The sequence below is a fragment of the Carassius auratus genome, chromosome 23 (assembly GCF_003368295.1).
Source record: "Carassius auratus strain Wakin chromosome 23, ASM336829v1, whole genome shotgun sequence".
NCBI classification, from domain to species: Eukaryota; Metazoa; Chordata; class Actinopteri; order Cypriniformes; family Cyprinidae; genus Carassius; species Carassius auratus.
The window spans coordinates 4,792,785-4,805,781 of record NC_039265.1 but is presented as its reverse complement, the minus strand read 5'-3'; the positions used below and the strand labels follow the sequence as shown (position 1 = coordinate 4,805,781).

The following is a 12,997-nucleotide window of genomic DNA, read 5'->3' as shown; positions in this document are numbered from 1 at the left end:
AAGCTGAGTGTTTTAGTATCTATTATCTTCCATCTAATGGGTGATATAATTCAGAAAATATGTTTCTCAAGTATTATGGGATCACTCTAGAAAGAGCCAAGCATATAATGAAAAGAAGACAGTAAATTCCCTAATGAGGATCTGTGGGCTTTAACTCACAGTTTGCTAAGATTCATATATCACACTACTTACAAAAACATTGTTGAAATTATTCTTAATGTTTTTATGCCTACCTGTGTGATCAAGAACTCCTACAGTAAATGTAGAAAAATACAAATTGCTCCAATTTCCCCCAAAAAACAAACAGCTAAAACACAGAACATGTTGATCAAGTTGTGCAGAAGGATTTAACTCTTATTCAAATTTTTGACCATTGATATTCCTCCAGAATGAAGTGTTTTCAGCCTTTAACACAATATTCTACAAAAAAAAAAAAATTATAGTAACAAACAAATCACTTTTTACTTCTTAAAACCTTTCAAGTTTAATAGGCATGTGTACTGTAGCCATCATACTGTATTTCATGTAACACAATATTTTATGATTCATTTTCTGATAACAACTGGCTGGATATACAAGCACATTATCCCATTTATTACACAGCTACTTGCCACATGAGTAAATAATTAGACACAAAATATTGATCTGAGCTCTTTAAACATAAAGCTTCTGCAAGGAAAAACATTTCCAAACAAACTGCTTTGAGCCTAGACCAAGTTCAGACATTTAAAGCATAATGTACAGTCATATCACTAATTACACAGCTTTTCACAACATAAATAATAAAGAGGGCACAAAAATGCAGAATCCATTACAGAAAGCAAAACAGTATTTCTGTCAGAAAGATGAACACTTTAACAAGATTACCGCAGGCCTACTAAGGGATAGTTCACACAAAAATCTAAATTTCCTCATGATTTAATCATCCTCAAGTTATCCTAGGTGTATATGACTTTTTTCTTTCAGACGAATCCAGTCGGAGTTATTTTAAAAACCTGCCCTTGCTCTTCCAAGCTTTATAATGGCAGTGAATGTGTGTCGAGATTTTGAAGCCCATGAAAGAGTGCATCCATCCAGCTTAAAAATTGCTCAACATGTCTCCAGTGGGAAATATCCAAATATGAGATAAATATACATATTTAAAACATTAAGAACTATAATCTATATGCTGAAGTGCTACTCTCTTGTGAGTGTACATATGACAGTTAGCAGAAGCCAGATATTACTGTTTATAAAGTTTTAATTATGGATATTTTTCCCCCCAAAAAATGAATCAATTCACTTCAGAAGGCCTTTATTAACCCTCCGGTGTTGTGTGGAGCAATTTTTATTATGGATGGATGCGCTTTATTTTGCTTCAAAATCTCAACACACGTTCACTGCTATTATAAAGCTTGGAAGAGCCAAGATGACTCGTCTGAAAGAAAAAAAAAGTCATATACACTTAGGATGGTATGAGGATGAGTAAATCATGGGGTTATTTACATTTTTGGGTGAACTATCCCTTTAATACTTTAGTCCTTTATTTTACGATAAATACAGTCGATAGCCACATACACACGGCAGCTAAATTCAGTTAACAATATAGCTTTTAGTGCTTGATCCTGTTCTCTACACACACACACAGATTTATGGAAGTGACAACTGCGTTCTACAACCGACTTAACTCATGAGAAACACAGGTAATGCCAAGCACATTTTACTAAATTTCAACAGTGTGTACAGAAATGAGCAACTTGTTGTTGATGACATTTGGATGTGAGTTGTGTCTCTTTTGTATGTGCTGTGCAAATCAGTGCTGCCAGATCTGGCAAAAACAAATATGAACATAATAAACTCAAACCCAATTGCATTATCTTGAAAATAAGCCACATACCAAAATATATCGGCCCGCACCTGCCTACTCTATCAACTCCATAAACTGGATTGCTTCATGAGCCGAGCCCAAACAACAAACCCAGTGATACTTGGGACAAGGCAACATTTCAACAGCGCTGTCTGTTTATGGTGGTGTAGTTAAAATTGCTGAACAGTCTTTGGTCACTGTAATATAACTTTGGTTAAAAATGCCTTCCGTACAAACACGGCATAAAATTCAGTGGATTCACTCCTGTATTTAAATGCGGTTGTGACTCATGACACCACACATTGTGTATACGTGGCAAATAACTGTTTGAATTAAATTAGAGAGAGTGTGGCAGTGTGATATGAGAGATGGGAAAGATGTGTTCCCAGATGAATGCTATGTTATTTGGCATTGCTACTGATGTGATTACTGGGCAATAGCACTTCAGAAAATCACGACTGACCATTTAGAATCAAGTATTATGAGAGACTGAAAATTGTTATAACCAATATTGCTTTAAGGTATTTAAACTTTTCCATTGATTATCAGTTATTATAAATCATGTTCACAGATTAACGGCTCCATCTGGTTGGTCTCTAAATACAGTGACCATCCAGCAAACACTATTACACCACTGCAATTTCACCAGTGTCACATAGGGCTGCACAATTAATACAATTTAAATCGCAATTACAATTACGGCTGCCACAATTACGAATCATTCAGAGTGGCAATTAATCGTTTAAAGTCCACTTATGTTATTCAGTGTGCTTAAATGCATTTTTTCTTTCTTTCTACATGTTTTCTTTTATTTTCATTTTAGTATAACATTGTAATACCATTCATATTTTTACTTTTAAATAATTTAAAGAAGAAACCAATCCGGTGTATATTTGACATTTGAGGCTTAATACTATAGAAAAGCACAAAGTTTTTCAGTTAATGTTTTCAGCTTATTTTCATATAAAAAATAATGGTATAAACATCATTCAATGTAAATTGTGATAATCGTAATTAATAATCGCAATTACAAATTCAAGGGAATAATCGACAATTATGATTTTTGTCGTAATCGTGCAGCTTTAGTGTCACAGCTAATGTGACTTTTTATTAATGTGATCTTTCTATTAATATTCAAAGCAAAATTAGGCTCCTAAAGCCTAACCTTATATTGGTTCTTCTGTAATTACAAAATGGACTTCAAATAAAATGTAATGCTACAAACGTGTTAAACACAGCCCTTTGAAAGTAAGATAAACCCATTCCAGACATAAGAAACTATAAACAGCTGCGACTGTGCTATTCAGCTGCTGACATCTAACAGCCTAAGACCAGACAAGTGTCTCGCACCCTTGGCAGAAGAAGCCATGCACAAACACGTACACACTTTCACACACAAGTGACACTTTGGGTTAACCCACATCCCAGGGAGGCTGGGACTGAATGCTTCGGGTTCGACTGGCTAATCGGTGGCATTGTGACATCCAAACCGCAGCTAGGAAATGCTATTGTTTATGTCTGAATTCCTTCCAGACACATTGTTTACAAGTTAAAAGCAGCAGCCACAACCACATACCACAAATAGGAAGCCAAGAAGAATATGTAAATAAACAGAAAATCTCCTTTTTCCATAATGTAAATCATTCTCAAGGAAAAAACACACTCTTAATGCTCTTCCCTTGAAAGAGCCATCAATAAAAACCCTGATAGGAATATAATGTCTGTCAATTAATCAATTAACTCCCTAAGCCACTTCATCAATTCCCTGTGTCACTTAATATTGTATAGACAGCATTCAGTTATGCCTCAGCGCTTGGTGGAAATACTAACGGCAGGTTTTGTTCTACATCCATTCCAGTGAGTGTTAAATGAATGCATAGGAAGCTGCTTTTGAACATGCAGTCTGAGTCGAGGAGAGGCGCTCAGCATATAGTGGGCTGCAAACTCAGCGATAAATATTCTCCAGCAGAGACAGTCGGGCCTGACGCTGTGAAAGCAATAAAATGCTCTTCACAATCCGCAGTAAAATTCAAACAGCATGGCCCGGCACAAATATCATTCTCCCAGCTCATTTGTGAGTCAGCGCCAAGTTTGTTTTCCACCAGACCTCTGCCAGGCTGCTTTCGCTTCAACTCTGAGCAAAGAATTAGGGGATTTTTTTGTCCAAAGCAGTAGCTACACAAGCTCTCGTTCAAATTGAGCTTTCTTACTAAAACTGTGCAACAGTTGGCACATGTTACATTTACTAAATTAAACATCTGAATTACATATTTTGTAGTACCATAAGTCTCTCCATTTAGCCAAAAAAAAATCCATTATCATTAAAGCCTATCAAATTATGTGTACCAGAGAGAGCCTCAATTTGTGACTAATAATGCCCATGCAGGCCTAATACTGTCAAAAAAAACCATGAATATGGAACTTCCTCTCATTCCCTTTTAAAGCACTTAATTGCCAAAAAAATGGAAATGAGTGGCGGTAGTGGAGTGAATGGACCAGAACGCTCAAACATTGCTGGTTTTCTCACTAGCGCTCGTTAAACAGCAATACATACACATACTCAATTATGACATTTCACTAACTGTGCATCAGATGGGTGGTCTGGATGTGAGTTATAGATATCTCAAAGTTATAACACTGCAGATGAAGCTCCAGTCACACTCTTAAGAACATGTTAGAGCCAATATTGCATTGTACAGTATGTGTGGCATGATGTGTCCTGTCAATGTATTTGCAATGTACTTGCTTTGCATAATGAGCCTTTACTTGCACTGCAGAAGGTTTCTTTTTAATGAACAGCTGAACAGTTAAAAAAATAACAAGAAACAATTACTGAGTACATAAAAAATGTGAATTCAAAACTGTGTCCTTGCCTTACCCCGGTTCACAATGGAAAGCTTATCATAACTACAGTATTTATAATCTGAGCTGATGGATCAGATTTCGTGGGAAATGTCAGTTTTACATTATTCATCTTGTATGGTCATGTAATGCAATGATCTTACATAAATTATTTCATGCAATGTATTATGTGAAATTGAAAGATAACTTTAACTTTTAAGCAATGTAGAATATGGTCATGCAGAATATGTGCTTTATAAGTAATAATAAAAAGCCAATATGTCAATAATAGGCATGCTAATATGCAAGTAGTTAATAGTGAGAATCTATACTGAAGTCTTACACAATTTCTTTGTATAAAAATGGCCAAAGTACTGTCTCAATGAAACCCAAGTATTGACAGACTTTTTCTTCAATATTGTGATGTAGGCTACATCTGATCTGAATGTTATAAAAAATGTAGGGCAGGGACTTGGTTGTCTGCATTGGTTGAAGCATTCATGGATGAATTGTTCATAATCTATAACATGTATTTTTAAAAATCCATTCCAATTTGTACGCTATATGTACATTAAATCTTAACATTTTAAAAACTGAAATACTGCAAACAGAAACAAACAAAAACAAAAAAAGCAGGAAAAACAGTTTCCATCAAGAGAACAAAATCATATTTTCCATGGAAATTGGTGCAAAATAGAAATTCTGGCCTTTCAGAATGAACAGAGTAATTTCTTTTCAGTCAGACATTTTTTGAAGCACGTATTTATTCAGTAAATGTGTTCATAGGCTGGGCAGTTTAAGAGTTTCCATGTAGTTTTTTATGCATATTTTTACATTTAGAAATCTATCCAGCATCCCCAATCTTTCATCCAATATCCCCAAATTTACAAAAAAAATATGTGGACAGAAACTCGGATAATAAAACATAGTGGAACTTTGGTTTACTAAATGTAGGTTTGGTTGCAATTAACTTAATTGTATATTCTATTTATTGATTTTTCAGAAATAATTAAATACTAAATACTTCCAGTACTGCCATTGAACATATAGCAGTTAAAAAAAGAGACTTTTCTAACTCTAAAGGCGAGTAATAATCATTGAAATAATTGTTGATTTAGTCACTGTTCATTGCAGCCCTACTGACACTGACCCAGAGTAATGTCTATCTTATCAATGACAATGAGATTATAGCAACTGTTATCAGTGCTATACTGCATAATTTCTCCCTTTAACAATTTCCACTTGTCCATTTCAATGGTTTTGTTCAATCCGTTTCTTGCAGAGGAAATGACACAATATTCAGTCTTACTCCAGCACTGAACATGTGTACAGGACTAAAGTTCAGCCATGCAGGCAGATTGTATGTATTTCACTGACATTAAAAACAACCGTGCTACCAGTAGAAGGACTTCATCTGTAGAAACACCTTTCATCATAATAAGGCAGCCGTCATTTCCTCTCTTAAGCACACAAGTGTGAAATCGCTTGTCAAAACCTCGGAGACGTCAAACAGGTTGAAGCAAGTGTACAGTTGCAGCTCAGCTATTTTAATGTGCAAATATACTCCACAGACTGTGTAAACAAAAGTCTGAAATGATGTCAACAATTCTACAAAGTTCTTTATTCATTTTTAATATGCCTACCATGTAAACAACTATTTTTGGGTAAATTCCACCAACATAAACCAATGATTTGTTAAGATTTTACATGCCCTGTGTGTGTTAGTTGAAAATCTTTCATGTATTTTTAAACCCAAGCAAGCAGCTTGCGTTCTTACTGTGATTGTCGTTTTCAGTGCTGCCCATTCGGGCCGTCTCTGCGGGGTGGGCCTGTTTGGCAGTGCGCCCCTTTGACAAGCCCGAGGAAGGCTTCACCACCCGGGCACCGCTGGAGGTGTCCATGCCTGTTTAGGACACAAATAGATCAGGCCAAAGGAAAATGCATTATCTGCACGGAAACAACATAAACCCAAAGATGCTTTGACTGTATCTGAACGTTTCTGAATCGGGATTACAGACACCTGCTGAGACAGAACAGCACACACACAGAATCACACAAATCACACAGACACACAAATCTAATTATTAACATCCATTCCACTGCCTGACTGCATGAGGGACAATTACAGTCTTTCAACACAGTTGTCTTCCCGATCTATCTGTCTATCTATCTATCTATCTATCTCTGTCTGTCTGTCTGTCTGTCTGTCTGTCTGTCTGTCTATCTATCTATCTATCTATCTATCTATCTATCTATCTATCTATCTATCTATCTATCTATCTATCTGTCTGTCTGTCTGTCTATATTTCTATCTCTCTCTCTCTCTATCTATCTATCTATCTATCCATCTGTCTGTCTCTCTATCTCTCTATCTGTCCGTCTGTCTATCTATCCATCTAACTATCCATCTATCCGTCTGTCTTTCTATCTGTGTATCTATCTTTCTTTCTATCAATTTCTCTGTCTGTCTCTCTCTCTCTATCTATCTATCCGTCTGTCTGTCTATCTATCTCTCTACCTGTATGTCTGTCTATCTCTATCTCTATCTATCTATCTATCTATCTATCTATCTATCTATCTATCTATCCGTCTGTCTGTCTATCTATCTCTCTATCTGTCTGTCTGTCTATCTCTCTCTCTCTCTCTATCTATCTATCTATCCGTCTGTCTGTCTATCTATCTCTCTATCTGTCTGTCTGTCTATCTCTCTCTCTCTCTCTATCTATCTATCTATCCGTCTGTCTGTCTATCTATCTCTCTATCTGTCTGTCTGTCTATATTTCTGTCTGTCTCCCTGTCTATCTATCGTTCTTTCTATCTATCTATCTATCTATCTATCTATCTATCTATCTATCTATCTATCTATCTATCTATCTATCTGTCTGTCTATATTTCTGTCTGTCTATCTATCATTCTTTCTATCTATCTATTTATCTATCTATCTATCTATCTATCTATCTATCTGTTTGTCTGTCTGTCTGTCTGTCTGTCTGTCTGTTTGTCTGTCCGTCCGTCCGTCCGTCTGTCCATCCATCCATCTATCTATCCGTCCATCCATCCGTCTATACATCCGTCTGTCCATCTGTCTATCTATCTACAGTATCTATCTGTCTGTCCATCCGTTCATCCGTCTGTCCATACAGTCATTCCTTATAATTACTTGTGTGTATTTTTTTAATTTACTACACATCTGATCATTTTAATTTTAACTTAATGCACATAATAATAACAATAATAATAATAAATACATTAATCAATTTAAAACTCTGGCTGAATGTTTTTTTTCTTTTCTTTTTTTCCCCTCATCAATCCAGAAGGGAAACAGGCAGTTTACTGCAATGAATGAAGCCTGACAATGACTGCCTAATGAAAATAAACAGCACTGATTAGAATGTGATCATACTTTCTTATTAACTCAAATCAATGTCAGTTCACTTCTTCATTAGGTTTGGCCTAATGGGTCACTAATTTGTGTCTTTTAAAAACCGCCATTCATTTAGTGTTCTATTATTTGCTGAACAGTGGCCGGGCATATGGCTGTATGATTTATCACATCATGTCAAAGAAGATTTTCTGAACAGCACAGATAAACGTTTCCTCTAATGAACGCGGTGGGAATGTCTCACTGTCAGAGGCGCGAGTACATTTCCAGTGAGTGCTAATTGAAAGGGTTTACTTTAGGCAATACTTAGGGCAAGTTTAGATCATGAAAACTTTCATAAGACTAAAAGTTAAAAAAGCTATTGTACATGTACTGACACACACATATACAGCAGGTCTGAAAGAGATGTGAAATCAAGCTGTAACCCCTCTGACCATCACAGCATACTGTATGTGACAGGACGTGACAACCATTCCCTTTTAAAATGCCAACCAAAACAACTGCTCACAGCTGTGCTATTAAACCACAAAACAGGCCCGCATTGTGCATCAGCAGACCACAGAGCCCACTCCCATCACCTAAACCACAAAGAAGAACGATAGATAGCTCATCAAGTGCTGAAGATCACTACACCAAATTATTTATGGCCCAGAGACTGAAGCCCATTTGTGAGCCAGAAGTTTATTCCAAAAAGGAAAAGAGCACTAAGGTAATAGGAAAAGCAGCTGGTAGGACTAAGTGCTATGGTATCTGGGAAATGTGTCACACACTTCAGAAAGGCTGTGGATGGAAGTGTGCCTACACAATCAGAGAAACACACAAGGCTCATTCCTGCTATGCAGCACCTACTGTATCAAAACTATAACTTCTGGAGAATAAATATGCTTGATTTGTAATTTAAGCAAGTACTTCTATATTTTGTATTATTATTATATTACATCAAACTTTCTAAAATGCTCTGATCAGAATCAAACACTACAGCAAAACTAATCCTAATGTCATTATTTACAGAATAACAAGAAAATGAAATAGAATTGTTACTTACAACAATGGAAATCAAGAGCTTTAGCTAATCGTTTCTCAATGAGGAACTGAGTAAGCTTACATTTATTTAGCCACTTTAAAGTTCGCTCTGATATTTTTACAACTCTTTTTAATATTAATTTTATCAAACAGGATGGCATTTTTTTGAGTGGACATACCAATACCACAATGATGACAATTACTGGCAGATGATGTCATAGGGAACTCGTTTTGAAAGTCATTTTCAGGTTAAAGATTTCACCACAGACTAACATGAGGGGAAGTTATATTGAGGGAACAGTAAATATATATATTGATTCTTCATTAAAACACTATTCCCAAATTTGCAAAACGCAAAATGAATGTCTTACATAATTTTCACCCCACAGTAAACTAATATCTGATTGTCATATTCAACATTTCAACAAACTTTTAATAACCCAATATGGTAGGACATACATATGGAAATGTAGGCCTGCTGCTGTATCGTGAGAATGACCCACATAAGTCTTTTTAAGTGCTCAAACAGTAAGTGAGTGTTTGTATCATGTAACATATTCTTTATTGTATATTTCATTCCCCAAAAAAGCCTTAACACCTCGTAACGCGTTAAACCACGCCGCTTCGCACAGTCCGGCGAGCGTGTGTCTTAATTGGCAGTATTGACAGATAATCGATTTCTCGAAGGCCACACCTACCTGGAAAGCCACCCAACACTGACGGGTGAGCGGGTGAGCGGGTCACCCACGTGGGGTCAGGCTGTAGCCTTTTCTCTCGCGTCGCGCCGCTTGACTTTACATGGCAAACGCACCTGACGCGCGGGGGGTCGCGGACAGACGGGCGTCACGGTCGGTAGCCACACTCACGGCCCCCGCTGCGCGTGTCCGCGGAGGAGGAGGATGAAGAAGAAGGAGAAAGGAAGAAAAAAGAGCAAGCTGATGCAAATGCCCTCGAGCCGAGCACTTTCACCGTGTTTCCAGACTGCACCCGGAGCCCCTCTTCATTAATATGTAATCCACGAGCTCTCGCATTAAAATCCAACTCAAAAGCACGCGCACAAAAACGCAGAAACGCCGCCAAAAAATATGAAAATACAAGAAGCTTTCATAGGCAGTGAAGCAAAATGGCGACTTTAATACGAAGGAGGAGTAAAAAAAAAAAAAAAAAAAAAAAAACCTTCTCGCTGTTGCTAAAGGAGGCACGGGGATATGTTTAGTGCAGTAATCGAGGCTGGTAGAAGTAAACGCGACGGAGAGCGGAGGGGAAGGCACAGCGTCGCGCGATTCCGGTCCTTACCTCGGGATAATGCGGTGTATTTGTTTGATAGGGATATTATCTCCGCGAGCGTGTACAGTAACAGTATGGGTGCTGGGTCGCGCGCGTATATCCGCCGCTGTCTTTGACAGTTGTGACTACAGTCGGCAGGCAACTTGCAAACTCTCGCGTTATTATTTATGATCGCTCATTTTGATATCAGGCCAATCATTTTGGTATTTCTGCATAATAAAGCCCCTGCCTGAATGGAAGCGTTTGATGCGGCTTGACGTCATGCCGCTCGCTTATGACGAAAAGCTTTAGCGGACGCATCATATGAGAATCTTCCCAACATTATAATGACGTATGTGACTCTTAGGTTCGGAGAAAAGATTGCTTAGTTTTTAGGGCAAGTTAATAATCTGAGGATATTCATTATGACGTCGTTTTCTTTTCGATATATATCATGTGGATTTTTACTAGTTATTATCTGGATTTTTGCCGTCCGGAAGACAGAAGTGAACATGATGTCATATCCCTGTAAATAGCTATTAAGTTTTGTTTTTATTTGTTTCTGTACTTGCTATGCATATATATTGCATTTGCAATGCACATTAACAATTTTGATGTTTTCTAGAAACAGGTCTCGCTTTCCACACCTACGTCACAGGGCTTAATAGAGATTTTAACCCATTGTTTTGTGTCTCTTCACACCATTACTGCGTTCACCAGGAGGGGGAGGCAAATGACTGCGTTTCTCAGGATGTTACTGAGACTCCAAATGTGGAAAAGTGATAGCCCAAAACCAAATCCTATTTTATATTGCCTGTAAATGCCGTATTTGTCCAAAAGTAGCCTCAGAAAGTAAAAATAAATCAACACTCAATGAATGAAACCCTAATTTAGCAGACGCTCTCGGACTTGTTTACATCCTATCTATTTTAGAGCATTAGTTAATTAACTCTATTAATCCTTCACTATCTTATTTTCCAAAAGCGTTACACACCCTTACTCTTTCTTCTCTCATATACGAGTCATTCTGATAAAAGTGTGCACTAGTCCACAGGATTATGTGACAGCAGGATGAGTTTATGACGGATGATAACAGGTGACGAGCACTTAACACGCAGGCCTGTCCCTCAAACTATCAATCTCATGACTTTAATAATGCACATGAAATATAAATCTTGTTCCTGGAAGATGACAAGTTTTGTATGTTATTAATATATCAGTCATTCTCCGCAGCAGTCTATAGTCGGCTACAGAAACCCATATGTCTACCAGAGGCCATAAACAGCACTGCAGCATCTGAGTTAGTGACTGGTGAAGGCCAAGCTACTCGCAGAGTTACGAAGTACTCTTACATAATGGGTAGTTCATGTCATCTGGACACGTTCCCAAAACCCTGTGGTAATACTGTATGTGAGTGCTCCAGCTGTATTTTAGGCCATGAAATGAAGTAAAGCAAGCTGTGTGTGAAGGACCGCTTCAGCTCTGAGTAACTCCTCGCTGTTGAAATCCAAGAATAACTGGAGACTTGGAGAGAGATTTCTTTTCGCTGCTGAGATTGGCAATGTGTGTGTGTGTTTTTTTTGTTGTTGTTTAATCGAGAGCTGCTAGTTCAAGAGAAGAGCCGTTTCCTTTGGGCTCCCTTGACGATCCATGTTGCATAGAGAGACTGTGATTCATCTATCGATCCACTTTCCGGGGGTCTTCGACTGGTTTCTAGGCGGTCCACCATTTGTGGCTCAGTCACAACAAGCTACATGCTGAAAAGAGATGCGAATATGCAGTAAACAAAGATACAGTATTTGGCTCATTACATTTGATCAAGGCCATATAAGTTTAGAAATAGAAGTTCTCTTGTGTCCCTTCTGTGTTACCCACATCTATGTCTTAAAACATTAATGTTCAACAACTAATATTTAAACTTTTTGAAAATATAGCCTACCGTACTATATTATACTATACTAAAATATATATTTTTTAAAAGTGTAAAATGTGACTCTTTACACTAGTAATGACTTTTAATGGCTGTTAAATGTGTATAGCATAGCATTACTATGAAAATGCAATAATATCGTTCTCTATGCATGAGTAGGTCAAACTTAAAATAATAATAATAATAAATAAATAAACTTTATTTTCTATAGTGCCTTTAAATCTAGAACTCAAAGCGCTGAACAAAAACAAATAAAACAATACACTGTATAAAATAATACAATAAGCCAAAAATATGGAAAGAAATGCAGTCAAAACAACAAGTAAAATGATTTTAAATAATTAGTTTTAAGGCAAGATAATACAGCACTGTAATGTTATTAACCATAGTACTTGATTAGATCTATTTAGTTATTTACCTTATTTTTATTCATAGAATAATTGTTTTCATATATGGAAGTTATATAATATTTCATGTAATATAAAATTGTATTATGTATAAATATTTAAGTTTAATATTATCTTATGTGTTCATTTATTATTTTAAATGTAACTATTCCAAAATATACTATATTAATCATAAATGATAATTATAAAATATTTTGTATAATAATTTAATATTAATACATTTTCGGTTCTCTTTATTTGATATGAAACAGTGATATTTTAATATGACTGAAATACTGTTAAAGTCTCTGTTACTATATAGT

At 36.6% G+C, this 12,997-nt stretch overlaps 1 protein-coding gene across 1 annotated transcript in view; it reads right to left on the bottom strand.

Annotated features, from left to right (window-relative positions):
- Positions 1-12,162, bottom strand: part of LOC113041057 (zinc finger protein 512B-like) — a 53,450-nt gene extending 41,288 nt beyond the window's left edge. Inside the window, exons 1-2 of the mRNA XM_026199340.1 lie at positions 9,791-12,162; positions 6,465-6,590 (exon numbers count right to left, since the gene is read on the bottom strand). Coding sequence (XP_026055125.1) covers positions 6,465-6,588 — 124 coding nt within the window. The 5' untranslated portion in view covers positions 6,589-6,590; positions 9,791-12,162. The remainder of the gene's footprint in view (positions 1-6,464; positions 6,591-9,790) is intronic.
- Positions 12,163-12,997: the final 835 nt, after the last annotated feature.